At 45.8% G+C, this 17,183-nt stretch overlaps 1 protein-coding gene across 1 annotated transcript in view; it reads left to right on the top strand.

Annotated features, from left to right (window-relative positions):
- LOC144267781 (uncharacterized) overlaps positions 1 to 13,246 on the top strand; it is a 29,568-nt gene extending 16,322 nt beyond the window's left edge. The window contains exons 3-5 of the mRNA XM_077822062.1: positions 11,518 to 11,616; positions 11,713 to 12,121; positions 12,701 to 13,246. Coding sequence (XP_077678188.1) covers positions 11,539 to 11,616; positions 11,713 to 12,121; positions 12,701 to 13,242 — 1,029 coding nt within the window. The 5' untranslated portion in view covers positions 11,518 to 11,538 and the 3' untranslated portion in view covers positions 13,243 to 13,246. The remainder of the gene's footprint in view (positions 1 to 11,517; positions 11,617 to 11,712; positions 12,122 to 12,700) is intronic.
- Positions 13,247 to 17,183: the final 3,937 nt, after the last annotated feature.

Here is a 17,183-nt window from a genome sequence, read left to right as displayed (position 1 = left end):
AAACCTACTATGAAAAGAAAAGCATTTGTGAATGTTTTTAAAATGTCAAGGATAAAACGGAGGGGCAGTTTTAGGGGGCAGTGAGGTGGTGTGAATCCAAATCAAAGATTTGTGCTATTGCATGAAAACCAGAAAGTGAAACTGACTCCGGAGGCCTACATTTTCCAATAAGTGCGTACCTGGTTAAAGTGCACTAATCAGGTTGTAAATACATGTACATCTGGGATATTCACATCTCAGTTAGGCATGTGCAAAAGTATGCATGGTGCCCTTATGTATTTGTCTCTGAGAATTTGGACCAAACTTTCTATAAATACAAGTGAAACTTAACCAGTCTAGGTTGATAGTCTCAGCCTAATGAAATAAGGGAACCACCAGCATATTAATACTTTAGATTTTGAAAATTCAGTTTGAGTAGTCTATAGTGTTATGAGTTTTTTGTTGATAGTGCCCATTTAAGTATCCCCCAAGTTAAAATATAGCTTGAATCTGGGGTTTCTAAATGCTCGGCATGCAGGGGACATTGAGAGATTTCCTTTCTCATGCTCTGCTTCTCCTGTTAATTCTAATTACCAAGGGATCCTCATAGAATAACTTAAGAGATCATTAGCTAATATGTGCATAATTTAATCTTTAATATTTTCTCCCCGTTAAGTATGTGATCAGTATGAATTCCTTGGGAGGTCGTTATCACAGCTTTGATCTTAATGAAGTGACTGGCTATTCATGTGTACATTTAGATTAAAGAACACAGTTGTAATTCCATGGAACATAAGAACTGCCTAAGGTACACTTTGTGCTAAAGGACAGATTGAGTGCGTGCAAAAATGATGGGCCAGATCCTGGGGAGCATCTGATACACACAGCACAGGCTGCGTGTGCAGTGATGGCTTAAAACTCTGTTATTAGATTTGGAGAATTTTGGAATTATTCTTAAGAATGCCTCTACCTGCAAATATACTACCTCATTTGCCTTGATAGTAGAACTTGAACGAAGCTTCAATCTTATCAAAGCCCAGCCTCAAGACCCACTTCTGCTGCGATGCCCACAAGAAATCAGCCGACAAAAGATGGCTAGGTAGAGCAGCCGTTATGGATAGTTGACATTATTCAGAATCATTAAACTGTACAATAGCTAACTTGTGTAACTACCTGATCTTATCGTTACTGGAGCTGGCTGCAGACTTTTTGGTGAAACATTTTTTCAATGGAAAATGCCAGTTTGTTGGGAGAGCTTTTTTCAGGTGCAGGATGGAATTTCTGGTAAAGAGATGGCCCTACCCCAGGATAGCCTGGTGGCTAGAGACTAGGCGGGGCTGTGGGGGACCCAAGTTCAAGTCCCCGCTGGGCCTGACTCAGATCAGGGACTTAGAGCTGACCATGGGCCCTAATCACTGGCCTGTTGGCTATTCTGGGGTGGGTTTCTCTCTCTCGGTGACCAGATAGTCTCTCCAAGACCTGCCCAACCAAAGTTTTGTTAAAGAAGTGCTTTGCCTGATTTGGAGCAAGGATTTGAATGCGGGTCCTCTCCATGACAGGTGAGTGCCCTAGTCCCCAGGCCATTGGATATTCTCTTGCTTTCTCTTTTTTTCATGAACATTGTGAAAAAGTCTTGGTTTTATTCCACATTGGAACCAGAATGAATGTTGAAACCTTTATAGGATCGTAGGACTGGAAGGGACCTTGTGAGATCATCTAGTCCAGTGGTTTTCAAAGTTTTTTTCTGGTGACCCAGTTGAAGAAAATTGTTGATGCCCACCAACCCAACGGAGCTGGGGATGGGGGGCTTGGGGTGTTGGAGGGGCTCAGGGCTGGGGCAGAGGGTTGGGGAGTGGGGGTGAGGGCCGAGGGGTGGGGCCAGGAATGAGCGGTTCAGGGTGTGGGAGGGGACTCTGGGCTGGGGCAGGGGGTTGGGGTGCAGGAGGGGGTGAGGGCTCTGGGCTGGGGGTGCAGGCTCTGGGCTGGGGCCAGGAATGAGAGATTTGGGGTGCAGAGGGGGGTCCGGGTTTGGGGGGCCTCAGGGCTGGGGCAGGGGGTTGAGGTACAGGAGGGGGTCAGGGCTCTGGGCTGGGGATGAGGGGTTTGGGGGCCAGGAAGGGGCTGTGGGTTGGGGGGGCTCAGGGCTGGGGCAGGGGTTTTGGGGCATGGGGTTGGGGTGCAGACTTACCTCGCATGGCTCCCAGTCGGGCTTCCTGCCTGTCCTGGTACTGAGGGCCATGCTGCACCCCAGAAGTGGTCAGCAGCAGGTCCAGCTCCTAGGCAGAGGCACACAAGTGGCTTCACGCGGCTCTCACTCGCAGGCACGCCCCCCCGCAGCTCCCATTGGCTGGGAACTGGCCAATGGGAGTGCAGAGACGGTGTTTGGGGTGGGGGCAGTGCATGGAGCCCCATGGCCTCCCCGCATAGAAGCCAAACCTGCTGCTGGCTGTTTCCAGGGCGCAGCACAGTGTTAGAAGAGTTAGGGACTAGCCTGCCTTAGCCGGGCAGCATCGCTGACGGGACTTTTAACAGCCTGGTCAGCAGTGCTAATCAGAGCAGCTGCAACCCAGTGCCTGATATTCCGTGACCCAGTATTGGGTCGCGACCCACAGTTTGAAAACCACTGATCTAGTCCACTGACTCTCAACCTTTCCAGACTACTGTACCCTTTTCAGGAGTCTGATTTGTCTCGTGTATCTCAAGTTTCACCTCACTTCAAAACTACTTGCTTACAAAATCAGACATAAAAATACAAACATGTCACTGCACACTTTCTGAAAAAATTGTTTACTTTCTCATATTTACCATATAATTATAAAATAAATCAATTGGAATGTAAATGTACTTACATTTCAGTGTATAGTACGTAGAGCAATATAAACAAGTCATTGTCTGTATGAAATTTTAGTTTGTACTGACTTAGCTAGTGCTTTTTATGTAGCCTGTTGTAAAACTAGGCAAATATCTAGATGAGTTGATATACCCACAGGGATACATGTACCCACTGTTCCCTCTAAGCTGTGTGCGTATGCGTGCACACAGATCCTAAACCCTGCACACACGGCGAAACACCGTGCGCACAAAAATTTGCACAGAAGCACAGCAATTTGCACAGAAGAAATTTTTTGCGCACACAGACGGTCAAAAATTAGAGGGAACATTGCATGTACCCCTGGTTGAGAACCTCTGATCTCATGGAAGGACTAATTATTATCTAGACCATCCCTGACAGGTGTTTGTCTAACCTGCTCTTAAAAATCTCCAGTGATGGAGATTCCACAACCTCCCTGGGCAATTTATTTCCAGTGCTCAACCATCCTGACAAGAAGATTTTCATGAAACAGAATTATTGTTTTCCAGCCAGTCCTAACCATTACCCTCTTCCTTCTCCTATTGTTTGTAATCATTGTTTGTTGCCTCTTCATTGTGATAAGTCTGATAAAACCTGCATTTCATCCCTACAATCAGCACTCAGCACCCTGTGTCAAGGTGAATAAAACATCTGACTATATCACCCAGAACATATTTTGTCATGATACAATGGCCTTTGCCTTACTAAGTGCTTATACAGTGCTCAGCACAATGAGACCGTGCTTCTGAGCGGAGTGCTTTGGCTACTATTGTAACATCTGGGAAAATTATGTGTCACTGCCCTCTCTTATTGCTAGTCCTCTAATGGATAACAGCCTACTATTGTTACTGGCTAATAGAGTTACTCCTGTAGTTTCAAGTGGCAGAGGTCTGCAATGTGGATCTTATCGTCGTAGGTTAGAATCCTGCTGGTGACCCATGCTGATGGTCATTACAACACAAATAATAATACAGTTACTAACTATAACCCCAAACAAGAACCTCACTGGAATTTGGGAATGTTCAAATACAGATCCAAACTTCACCTCTTGGACCTCTCACTATAATGGATTGAAAAAAACCCTGGATTCAAAATCTTGATCTGCCTCTGAGCTTTGTGGCTTTGGTCCCTTGTGTGCTTCATGTAGTACAAAATGTATGAGCAGCTACCAGCTGCAGTGGGCCTCAGCAGGAACCTTTCCCCTTACAACTCTCTGAGGAAAAGGCCATTGTATCATGACAAAATATGTTCTGGGTGATATAGTCAGATGTTTTATTCACCTTGACACAGGGGTGCTGAGTGCTGATTGTAGGGAGGAAATGTAGGTTTTATCAGACTTATCACACTGACTAAAGGTTACCCAGCTTTCCAGCCACAGACAAGCCCATTCCATTGTTCCTCCCCTCACGTTATTTGGGGCTACGTTCTATGGGAAGCACAAGTGAATTCTATATTTCTATAGCGTCTCTGAAGAGAAGTGGCAAACTAAGAGCTAGCAAAATCCTCTTGAGGTTCATGGGGAGGAAATGAGAGAAAGCTATCCAGCACTTGCATTTTGTTCATTTAGAAGAGTTGAAATGAGGCAACACAACAGGGAATGAGGAGGAGGGGCAATCTGAATGAGTTATCATTTCAGTCTGGTCAGTTCTTGCAGTTTTACTATGAGTCTCATGATATTTGGTGTCTTTCTTAAAGCCCCAGCTCCTGGAATCATGTTATTTTGTAAGAATCTCATCTTTCATTTAAGAAAAGTTTCTAACCCTTTGATTGCAGAGAAAAGCTAGAAAACATTACTCCTCAATGGCATCAAACCCAGAAGAACTCACATATTGTTTGTTTTTATTTACAGTTTCATGATTTTTAAACCAATTTCACGAATTTTTGAGGTCTGACTCTAGAATTTTGGCCGCTTGGGGTTGGTTGCACTGTGGTTTAGCCTGCTAATCTCAACTTTTCTTTTGGAGGGCAAGAAGCAACATGGGAAAATGAACTGGTAGATGCTGTATTAAGCCTTTAGAATAGCATTTTAGTAGCTGAGTGTAGAACAAGAAATTACTGAGGAAGAGAGGCTTTGAAGAAACAGAGAGAACAAAGACTGCGCAGAGAGAGGGAGAACACATGTCAGAGTAGGGGAGAGAAGGAGAGAGACCAGAAGTGGGTGGAAATCAGAGTAGTAAAGATGAGAACATAAAGATGAGAGATACTGCCTGACACCTCTGCATTGTTAGTGGAGCTGTTGCAGCCATGCTGCTTTAGCGAAGGTTTATAATAAGTGGGGCTTGGCACTATTTTCGGAGGGTCAGTATTTTAACTATTGGTGCTTGTCAAAATGACACAGTCTCTTGCCATGCCTGGGACCTTCGATGCACTAAAAAATGTGTAAATTGCCTCTGACATTTATACAGCAGCAACAACAAAAATGTCACCTATGTAGTGTTATTATAATGGGAAAGCTATTTTAATGCAAGTCTGCGGGGACCTGCAATGATGCTATATTTGAGTGTGAAATTATATGGGAAAACCATTTCAATGCTAGTCTGTAAAGACAATGGCATTAAAAAGTAAGATTGCACATGGGGAAACTGTTCCCGTGCAATCTGTGGGGACCAATGGCATTAATATATGAGATATAGAGAAATTATTTCAGTGCAAACCTTCCGGGCCAAGTGACAATGGGATTGTAATGTCAGTTTACATGGAAAAATGATTTCAATGCAAGTACGCAGAGACCTGCAACAATACAATTTGGGTGTGAGATTCCATGGGAAAACCATTTCTCTACCAATGAACTGAGGTTGAATAAGGTCATTAGATAGTGATGAGAAAATTATTTGAGGCAGAGAAGGTTCATACAATAGACATAGAACAGATCCTCAGCTGCACTGAGTTTTCACTCCGCACAGCTCAAGAGAGCCAGCGAGGAGGTTGGCTGTAAGACACCTTTCCAGTTCCCCTAAGGGCTGCTTTAGTTCTAGTGGGTGATTGCAGTGATCTCCTAGAGACTGCTCTGCTGGCTGAGGAACAGACAGAGTGCAATGCATTCTGTCCTGCCTGCCACTCCTACCTTAACTTGCCCCCTTCCCAACCTTCTGCTTGTGTGGAGGAGGTGGGGAATGCATGGCTCTCTCCTAGAAGTTCTCAGCTGTTGCTTTGTAGCAGTTATTTGGGTGCTTTACTCTTTACAGCACAAAGCAACCAGAGCTGGGTTGAGGATTAAGTGCATAATTAGGGGAATTACTTTTTTTTATGCAATTTCCCTGGGTATGATAAGAGATGACCCAAAATGGAACTTTGGGTCCATCCTCACCCCCACACCTTGTGGAGATTTATATCCAGGCTTCATGATTTAAGGATATTGCTCCAGTGGGCCAAACCATAACCCTGGATTCAAACATATCCAATCTCTGGGAAAGTTTGGCCTCAGATCTAATAATCCTGGCTAAGTACTAACTCTGAAATGGGCCCAAACAAACACAAGTCCCTAGGGTAGCTGAGATTTGGATTCAGATCTGGATTTCAGAACCCACAATTCAGTTATTCAATTATATGATCTTGAAATAAGCTCTAGACTATTTATTTTAATAATTCATAACCAATGTCTTCTCTAATGTGACCTATAAGAGGCTAGTAAAGTCTGTGGATGCATCTAGTACCTGTTTTGTTAGTACAAAGATGGCAATTATCAGTGGCATTATAGTTTAAAGCAGTGGCTTTTCAACTGTGGTCTGTGGACCCCTGGGAGCCCTCAGACAGTCTAATATTTCCAAAGGGTTCTGCATCTCCAGTCAAAATTTTTTAGGGGTCTGCAAATGAAAAAAGGTTGAAAACCACTGATTTAAAGCATTATTGGCTTATTTACTACCATAGTTCAATTAAAGTACCACCACCCCACCTAAACTGATAGCACATCGTAATCCTGCTTTGCTCAGCACATCACTCATAGCCCCTGCAAGACTGAAGCTTGCTAAGAAATCTGTTCACAGAGATCCATTCGTCTGCCCTAATCAACACTGTCTCCCCCCATTGCAGAGATGGGCCTGAGCTGCAAAACCTACTTCTCAGCTGTTTTACATTTCAGGGGATGATGCTCATTTTAGTCACAAAGTTACTACCTTCCAGGCAAATCTGATGTGCTCTCCTATTTATTGCTGAGTATTTACATCAAAAATAAGACTCACTGTGCTGATGTTGTAGAAGGAACTCTTTACTGAAGAGGAAGGAATCCCACAGCATTTTATGATTCCTGCATGAATAATTCTTTTTTGTCCCTCATTTTGGGACTTTGTTGTATATTGTCCCACATTGCAGCATGCCACTCCACCTACGATGGCCAGAAAGTTCAGAGCCAGGTTCAAATTTCAGGGATGTTCAGATCCCAGGGTCTATCTCTGCTTTCCAGTAGCTATTGATATTAAATCTGGGGACAGCAGTGTCAGCTAGTTTGCATCTTGCTATAAAGAATAGCAGCAACAGGAAATGTCATGAGGCCAGTAGTCATGTCAACTGATTGCATTTTTTCTAGAGATTAAAACAAATTCCAATCTCTCTGCTTTACATTTCATCTGATTGATTTAAGACATGGCAGGCTTTCTGGCTTCAGGATCAGTGTGGAAATAGATTGGCAATGGAAACTGATGAACACTGGCAATAGGAGTCCAGATTCTGATCTCAATTGTGTCTGAAGTTGGATTGATGCAGACTTGTTAGCTGTCCACATTCCCAAATTTATTAAAGTCCTATTTCAGTGGGATTTTAAATTATTGTTTAAAAAAGTCATCTGCATATCATCACACTTGATTCTTTTGAGGGAATGAGCATCCTGAGGCCTAATATCTAACAAATGTCCCCTCTATGCTGCAGAACCCTCCCCCACTCTTGTATGGGGCAGCAAACAGCTGGGGGGAATCATATCACAGGGTTCCACCAGAACCATTCTGGCAAGGAAACTAGGGGCAACCAGTGGGGACTAAGAGGCACCATAGAAGAAGCACCACTAAGAGGCCCCTTATTATGGATAGTCTTGGTCTTGGCCGGATTCCCCAAGATCTTGGAGATTGAACACATTCTGGGGGCTGATGCCCTTGCTTCTTACCTTGTGGGAGAGGGAGCAAACCTGCTGTCCCAAAGGAAGACATTGGAAGAAACTGTATGCGGGGAACTGCAAAGAGTCCTTTCCACGAGATCTGAGCCGTTGGGCCTCATTTTCATTTTCACCAAGACCAAATCTACACACAGAAATTGCACTGATTTAATGAACTCATTTCTCTAAGTTGATTTAATTATATTGATGCAACACCCTTTTGTGGACTTGCTTAAATAGGTTTCCGAGTGCCCTGCATTGACTTAGAGAATTAAACTAACAAACAAGTCACAGCTAATGATGACTAAGCAAAGGCTTGTTGAATGAGTAACTTCCTGACATAAGGCTCTGTTACTCTGTACCACAGCCAGGGATATAATCCAGATCTACCAGCTGCCATGCCTTCACTATAAATCCACCCATTTGTTGAAGCCAATGGAGTTACTCCAGATTTACACAGCAGTGATTGAGAGCAGAATTTGGCACCTTCCCTTTAGAATTTCCTGATTCATTGGTGTTTGATTTCCCAACCTTTACAGAGCATTAATATTAATATTTTACTCAAATTAAATAATTTAATTAAATAAAATAAATATTAATCTTTTAATTAAATCTTGATTTATTACCTAGTTAGTCCATTATTTTGCAAGTTGGAAACAGTATATAAAACCTTCTATTATTGCTGAAAAGAGCAAAAGAAGTGTGGGATCTATTATACTTGTTAGCCTATTAGGAGAGAACAAGACAAAATCAGCTTAAACTGTAGCAAGATAATATGGGTTAAATGTTAAACCTTTCTGTTAGGACAATTAGACTATGGAGCAAGCTGCCAAGGGTGATTGTGGAATCTGTGTAATTGGAGATCAAAGATAGACGAGACACCTATATGGTAGAGAGGACTGTGGAATAAAGAAATCACTCCTGCTGTGCATGAAGCAGGGGTATAGACTAGATGACCCGCTTTGTTGTTATTATTTATTTGTATTACTGTGGCATCTAGAACTCCGAGTCATAGACCAGATGCTATACAAACATAGTACAAAAACCAGACATTCTTTTCAACCCAAATTATTCTATATCCATTCCTATTTAAAATAAAATATCTTTGGGTTTCATAAAAAAGGAATTGCTGCCAACTTTCCCTCAAAATGCATGAATCTGATAGGTTTTCAGGATGCTGAATGGTTTATCCTTTGGTGCTAATGCACCACCATACAGTCTCCAGCAGTGTTTCTCAACCTTTTTGATACCAGAGACCGGCTTGTTGCTGCCCTAAAGCATGTCAGGAAAATCTCAGGAACTAGTGCCGGTCCACAGACTGGTTGTTGAGAAACACTGGTCTACAGCACACACACAAACCCTGCAGTCCTTTGTGCTTTTCAGACTTGGATTCCTTCTAATTTTCCAACTATGCGGCAAAGAATTTGGCCAGATGATCTGAGACTAATCAGAATGGTCTCTTCAGATTAGGCTTCTGATATTTACTGAATACCCCCACACTGGCCATCACACAGAAGTCAGACAGGCCCAATCTTTCTTTTAAAAAATGTATCTTTTTTCAAAGATAGCACTGTGACAGAGCTTTAGGCTAATTGACGAGTGAAAATGTGTCCACAGCTATGGACAAAACATCACACAGGCAATTTTCAGTGCAAAAGAAACAAAATTCTGCATCCATCAGACACTGCTGCCTCTCATGAGGCTATGTTCATGGAGAACATACCAAACCACCATCTTAGCTGGGGTTTGTTTGTAGGAGAAAGTCTTCAGAGTTTTTTTTTTTTTTTGGCAAGATAATATAACAAGCTAGACCCAAAAGCACACAATGCTTGAACATCATGCTGAGCTTCCACAAAGTAAAATTAATGCCACCTTCTTAAAGCCATGCACATCTTCTCTAACTCCATGACAGCTGATTGGCACCAATATCCCATCTACAGTTTACAATACCATTTTATAAACCTGACAAGGGTCACAGCTCCAGTGTGTCAACTCATGAGGTATCTGATCTTTGCTGTCCTGAGGGTCTCCTGACTGGTCCCAGACCCCTCACACTGGCAAGTTACAAATTCTCCAACTTCGTCTATGCAGGGTCTCATGGAAAATGACATTTTGGGGGGATCATCTGGTGATAGTTTCAACATGAGAAGAGCATTGATGTGTTCTTTTAGAGGGTAAACAAGGTTACATTCAAGGCAGTGGTTTCCTGTCTTGTTTTGATTAGATCTTCTTTTGATTAGCAAAGGCCAGCCCCCAGAGTCTAAGCCTCTAATATCGGGACGGTCACAATAATATCAGAACTTCCAGTCACCTTATCCACTACCAAACACAGACAAAGTCCCTCTTTGTGGGACAACAAAAGGGATGGGGGAGAGTGAAGGGAATTGCCTGGGAGGCAGGGAGCTCCAAGTTCAGCATCTGAGACTGAGAAGCTCTATTGTTGCTTCTGCATGTGATGTTGTCCAGTTATTAGAGCCAAGGACTGGCTGTCAGGAGTGCTGGGTTCTATTCTCTGCTCTGCCAATGACTCATGAGCCCTTAGCTTGAATCACTTCACCTCTATGTGCCTTCATTTCCCCTTCTCTAAAAACAAAGATATTAATAATGAATTCCATGATTGTGAAGCATTTTGATGGCATTGGATGAAAGGTGCAATATTAGCATAAAGTGTTCTGATCATTATTATCCACTCAGTGAACACATTCAGGAGAGGCCTAAAAATGTTTACTTAAACCAGCAACACTTCGCCTGATTATTTAATCAGCCACGAATAAACCCACTTGACGCTAGAACAAAAATACTTGGGCCTGGTGCCCGAGTCATTAAAGGTCACAGCAAGGACAGATGGAGCCTCTCTCTCCAGCAGGGTCAAAGCTAGCATATAAGCTGATTAATCCCTCTGACAGCCAGGTGGCAGACCTACATAAGAAACCCAGATGCTGGCACATCACAGCTTTTCGAAACCCTAAAAGACAGGTCAAATTGTCATAGGCAGTAGGGAAGGGTCTATAAGCTAGTCCAGAAATAGCTCAAACACTGGACGATACAGGGGGCTGCATTCAGATGAGTCTGTAGGTTCAAAGTACGTTCCCTAGCTCTTTCATAATCTGAACAATCTTGTAAGAGAGAGACCTTCCCATAGACCCATAGATATCTGCACCCAAACACACTGGCTCCCCCCGGTTGGGTTCATCCTGTGACCCCCAGGCCAGGCGGTGAGGATGACTGATGGTTTGAGAACCACTGGGCTAAATTATGCCACATAAGAGGCAGAGCTGGGCTGGTCGGGAGTTGGAGTTTGCTATCGGAGCAGCAGTACCTATGCGAAGACTTCTAGGTGCTGGGGAAAGTGAAGTAATTCTTACCACACTTAGCCCTGGTCTACACTAGGACTTTAGGCGAATTTAGCAGCATTAAATCGATGTAAACCTGCACCCGTCCACACGATGAAGCCCTTTATTTCGACTTAAAGGGCTCTTAAAATCGATTTCCTTACTCCACCCCTGACAAGTGGATTAGCGCTTAAATCAGCCTTGCCGGCTCGAATTTGGGGTACTGTGGACACAATTCGACGGTAACTTTTGAATTTCATTTCCTGTTTGGCCAGCGTGGCAAGCTGCAGGTGACCATGCAGAGCTCATCAGCAGAGGTGACCATGATGGAGTCCCAGAATGGCAAAAGAGCTCCAGCATGGACCGAACGGGAGGTACGGGATCTGATCGCTGTTTGGGGAGAGGAATCCGTGCTATCAGAACTCCATTCCAGTTTTCGAAATGCCAAAACCTTTGTCAAAATCTCCCAGGGCATGAAGGACAGAGGCCACAACAGGGACCCGAAGCAGTGCTGCGTGAAACTGAAGGAGCTGACGCAAGCCTACCAGAAAACCAGAGAGGCGAACGGCCGCTCCGGGTCAGAGCTCCAAACATGCCGCTTCTATGATGAGCTGCATGCCATTTTAGGGGGTTCAGCCACCACTACCCCAGCCGTGTTGTTTGACTTCTTCAATGGAGATGGAGGCAATACGGAAGCAGGTTTTGGGGACGAAGAAGATGATGATGGTGAGGAGGTTGTAGGTAGCTCACAGCAAGCAAGCGGAGAAACCGGTTTTCCCGACAGCCAGGAACTGTTTCTCACCCTGGACCTGGAGCCAGTACCCCCCGAACCCACCCAAGGATGCCTCCTGGACCCAGCAGGCGGAGAAGGGACCTCTGGTGAGTGTACCTTTTAAAATATTATACATGGTTTAAAAGCAAGCATGTGAAAGGATTACTTTGCCCTGGCATTCGTGGTTCTCCTGGATGTACTCCCAAAGCCTTTGCAAAAGGTTTCTGGGGAGGGCAGCCTTATTGCATCCTTCATGGTAGGACGCTTTACCAGTCCAGGCCAGTAACATGTACTCGGGAATCATTGTAGAACAAAGCATTGCAGTGTATGTTTGCTGGCATTCAAACAACATCCGTTTTTTATCTCTCTGTGTTATCCTCAGGAGAGTGAGATATAATTCATGGTCACCTGGTTGAAATAGAGTGCTTTTCTTCAGGGGACACTCAGAGGAGCCCATTCCTGCTGGGCTGTTTGCCTGTGGCTAAACAGAAATGTTCCCCGCTGTTGAGAGGGGAGGGTTGAGGGGGTAGCCACGCGGTGGGGGGAGGCAAAATGCGACCTTGTAACGAAAGCACATGTGCTATGTATGTAATGTTAACAGCAAGGTTTACCCTGAAAGAGTGTAGCCACTGTTTTATAAAATGTGTCTTTTTAAATACCGCTGTCCCTTTTTTTTTCTCCACCAGCTGCATGTGTTTCAATGATCACAGGATCTTCTCCTTCCCAGAGGCTAGTGAAGCTTAGAAAGAAAAAAAAACGCACTCGCGATGAAATGTTCTCCGAGCTCATGCTGTCCTCCCACACTGACAGAGCACAGACGAATCCGTGGAGGCAAATAATGTCAGAGTGCAGGAAAGCACAAAATGACCGGGAGGAGAGGTGGCGGGCTGAAGAGAGTAAGTGGCGGGCTGAAGAGAGTAAGTGGCAGGCTGAAGAGAGGGCTGAAGCTCAAATGTGGCGGCAGCGTGATGAGAGGAGGCAGGATTCAATGCTGAGGCTGCTGGAGGACCAAACCAGTATGCTCCAGTGTATGGTTGAGCTGCAGCAAAGGCAGCTGGAGCACAGACTGCCACTGCAGCCCCTCTGTAACCAACCGCCCTCCTCCCCAAGTTCCATAGCCTCCACACCCAGACGCCCAAGAACGCGGTGGGGGGGCCTCCGGCCCACCAGCCACTCCACCACAGAGGATTGCCCAAAAAAAAGAAGGCTGTCATTCAATAAATGTTAAAGTTGTAAACTTTTAAAGTGCTGTGCTTAAAGTGCTGTGTGGCATTTTCCTTCCCTCCTCCACCACCCCTCCTGGGCTACCTTGGTAGTCATCCCCCTATTTGTGTGATGAATGAATAAAGAATGCATGAATGTGAAGCAACAATGACTTTATTGCCTCCGCAATCGGTGATTGAAGGGAGGAGGGGCGGGTGGTTAGCTTACAGGGAAGTAGAGTGAACCAAGGGGCGGGGGGTTTCATCAAGGAGAAACAAACAGAACTTTCACACCGTAGCCTGGCCAGTCATGAAACTGGTTTTCAAAGCTTCTCTGATGCGTACCGCGCCCTCCTGTGCTCTTCTAACCGCCCTGGTGTCTGGCTGCGCGTAACCAGCAGCCAGGCGATTTGCCTCAACCTCCCACCCCGCCATAAACGTCTCCCCCTTACTCTCACAGATATTGTGGAGCACACAGCAAGCAGTAATAACAGTGGGAATATTGGTTTCGCTGAGGTCTAAGCGAGTCAGTAAACTGCGCCAGCGCGCCTTTAAACGTCCAAATGCACATTCTACCACCATTCTGCACTTGCTCAGCCTGTAGTTGAACAGCTCCTGACTACTGTCCAGGCTGCCTGTGTACGGCTTCATGAGCCATGGCATTAAGGGGTAGGCTGGGTCCCCAAGGATACATATAGGCATTTCAAGATCCCCAACAGTTATTTTCTGGTCTGGGAATAAAGTCCCTTCCTGCAGCTTTTGAAACAGACCAGAGTTCCTGAAGATGCGAGCGTCATGCACCTTTCCCGGCCATCCCACGTTGATGTTGGTGAAACATCCCTTGTGATCCACCAGAGCTTGCAGCACTACCGAAAAGTACCCCTTGTGGTTTATGTACTCGGCAGCTTGGTGCTCCGGTGCCAAGATAGGGATATGGGTTCCGTCTATGGCCCCACCACAGTTAGGGAATCCCATTGCAGCAAAGTCATCCACTATGACCTGCACATTTCCCAGGGTCACTACCCTTGATATCAGCAGATCTTTGATTGCGTGGGCTACTTGCATCACAGCTGCCCCAACAGTAGATTTGCCCACTCCAAATTGATTCCCAACTGACTGGTAGCTGTCTGGCGTTGCAAGCTTCCACAGGGCTATCGCCACTCGCTTCTCAACTGTGAGGGCTGCTCTCATCTTGGTATTCATGCGCCTCAGGGCAGGGGAAAGCAAGTCACAAAGTTCCATGAAAGTGCCCTTACGCATGCGAAAGTTTCGCAGCCACTGGGAATCGTCCCAGACCTGCAACACTATGCAGTCCCACCAGTCTGTGCTTGTTTCCTGAGCCCAGAATCGGCGTTCCACAGCATGAACCTGCCCCATTAGCACCATGATGCATGCATTGGCAGGGCCCATGTTTTCAGAGAAATCTGTGTCCATGTCCTGATCACTCACGTGACCACGCTGACGTCACCTCCTCGCCCGGTATCGCTTTGCCTGGTTCTGGTGCTGCATATACTGCTGGATAATGCGTGTGGTGTTTAATGTGCTCCTAATTGCCAAAGTGAGCTGAGCGGCCTCCATGCTTGCCTTGGTATGGCGTCCGCACAGAAAAAAGGCACGGAACGATTGTCTGCCGTTGCTCTGACGGAGGGAGGGGCGACTGACGACACGGCTTACAGGGTTGGCTTCAGGGAGCTAAAATCAACAAAGGGGGTGTCTTTACATCAAGGAGTATTTCAGGCAGGACTTCACGGAGGGTTCCAATAAGAAATGGTGCACCTAAGTTATTGTTCTTATTGGAACAAGGAGGTTAGCCTGGCCTCTGATTGATACATGGCTAGATTTACCTCGCTGCACCTTCTCTGTGAGTGACTGCAGTGTGACCTAGAAGAATGAGCCCCCTAGACGGGGGCGGGGGGGAAGCAAATGAATACAGAACAAATCTGGTCTATTTCTTGTTTTGATCCACTCCATCTATCTTTTACATCTTTGGCTGGCAGCAGACGGTGCAGAAGGACTGCATGCCATCCACATCTCATGGCTGCTCGGCAGAAGATGGTACAGTACGACTGCTAACCATCCTCATCTCTTGCCTACCCGGGAGAAGATGGTACAGTACAACTGCTAGCAATCCATACCGCCTGCCTGCTCACCATAAGACGGTTCAATAGGACTGACTGCAGGACTAAAGAGAATGACCTGGTCAAGTCACTCCAAATTTAGTCCCTGCGCCCATGTCTGTCCAGGCGCTCCCAGCCGACGTGGCCAGGAGCACCTCGGACATGACGATGACGGCTACCAGTCGTACTGTACTGTCTGCTGCCACAAGGCAAGGGGTTGCTGCTACTGTGTAGCAATGCCGTACCGCGTCTGCCAGCACCCAGGAGACATAGGGTGACGGTTACCTGAGCGGGCTCCATGCTTGCCGTGGTATGGCGTCTGCACAGGTAACTCAGGAAAAAAGGCGCGAAATGATTGTCTGCCCTTGCTTTCACGGAGGGAGGGAGGGAACGGGGGCCTGACGATATGTACAGAGAACCACCCGCGACAATGTTTTAGCCCCATCAGGCATTGGGATCTCAACCCAGAATTCCAATGGGCAGCGGAGACTGCGGGAACTGTGGGATAGCTACCCACCGTGCAACGCTCCGGAAGTCGACGCTTGCCTCGGTACTGTGGAAGCACTCCGCCGAGTTAATGCACTTAATGCACTTAGAGCATTTTCTGTGGGGACACACACACTCGAATATATAAAACCGATTTCTAAAAAAACCGACTTCTATAAATTCGACCTTATTCCGTAGTGTAGACATACCCTTACAGTGCTGGTCAGTGCTCAGGGTGCTGGGGTCTAGCTATGCCCAGCCACATGCAGACACTCCCCTTGGGTTTGGTCAGCTCTAGCTGTCCTTCCACTCTCCTCATGCACTGGAGCTCTGGGGGCTAAATTATAGCTGCCTTATGTGTACACTGATGGGGAAGGGTGCCTGTGTGTCCTGTCATCCATCCCCCTCCTCCCCCGCTCTAACCCATCAACACATTTACTCTTATAGCGCCAAAGATGGTTCGCTGGGTGAAGCAGCTCCATTAGCTTTCTTTCTTGGGTGGATTCTCTGGCCTGCCTTACATGCACAGAAGGTGGGTCGTAGGCTCAGCAAATTCCAGGCAGCAATTTAATTGCACAAGCTCTGAGAGTTATACTCATTCATGATGACATCTCATGCAGTGGGCAACAGCCCAGAATGTTTGAAGGTTTGAAGGCCAAATTTGAGGATAGGGTGGAGAGATGCCGCCGCTGCTCCGTAGACCCATGCCAGGTTCAGCCTGAACTCCCTGTCTTGAGCTAGTAACCTTCTGTTTCCTGGCTTTCTCTGAAGGGAAAGGTCTGCCTTTCCAATCCTTGCATACCAGTCCAGCTGCTCCCAGCAGGAGCTTGTTACAGACCGATACACTGTCAAAAGGTTCTCTCAGGCAGATTAAATTGTCTGTTTGGAGCAAAAGGAAAAAAGAAATGAGAACTTGCAAGCACAGAAGAACTGCAGTCAAGAATCACAAAGTGCAATTAGCATTTGGAATGAGTATTCTTCCTTCCCCTCCTGCGGCTGCAAGAGACCTACAGTATGTTCCCAGTGGGCGCCCAGCCTGCAGCCCTGATTCATATAAAAGTGGCCCCACTTGGGTGAATTAAGCCTGTAGGAACAGTCCCTAAATGCATGTAGAGAAAAGACAGCTACTGTAAGCTTCACAAAACAAGCTGAATGAGCTGTGAGCCCTGGGAATTGTAAATTATTCAGTGAAGGTGCTAATGAAGTGTATGTGTGTGTACATATGTGCGTGGGCATATGAGTGTTATGTGAACGTATGTGCATGTAGGGGGTGCAGATTGTTGATCCAATCATGCACACCACAAATCCCCTTTGAAGTGAATGGGAGTTTCATGGTTCACAAGGAATGTAGGATCTGGCCGTTG

This window comes from Eretmochelys imbricata, chromosome 7 (assembly GCF_965152235.1).
Source record: "Eretmochelys imbricata isolate rEreImb1 chromosome 7, rEreImb1.hap1, whole genome shotgun sequence".
Lineage (NCBI taxonomy): Eukaryota > Metazoa > Chordata > Testudines > Cheloniidae > Eretmochelys > Eretmochelys imbricata.
This window is presented reverse-complemented; position numbering and strand designations above follow the sequence as displayed.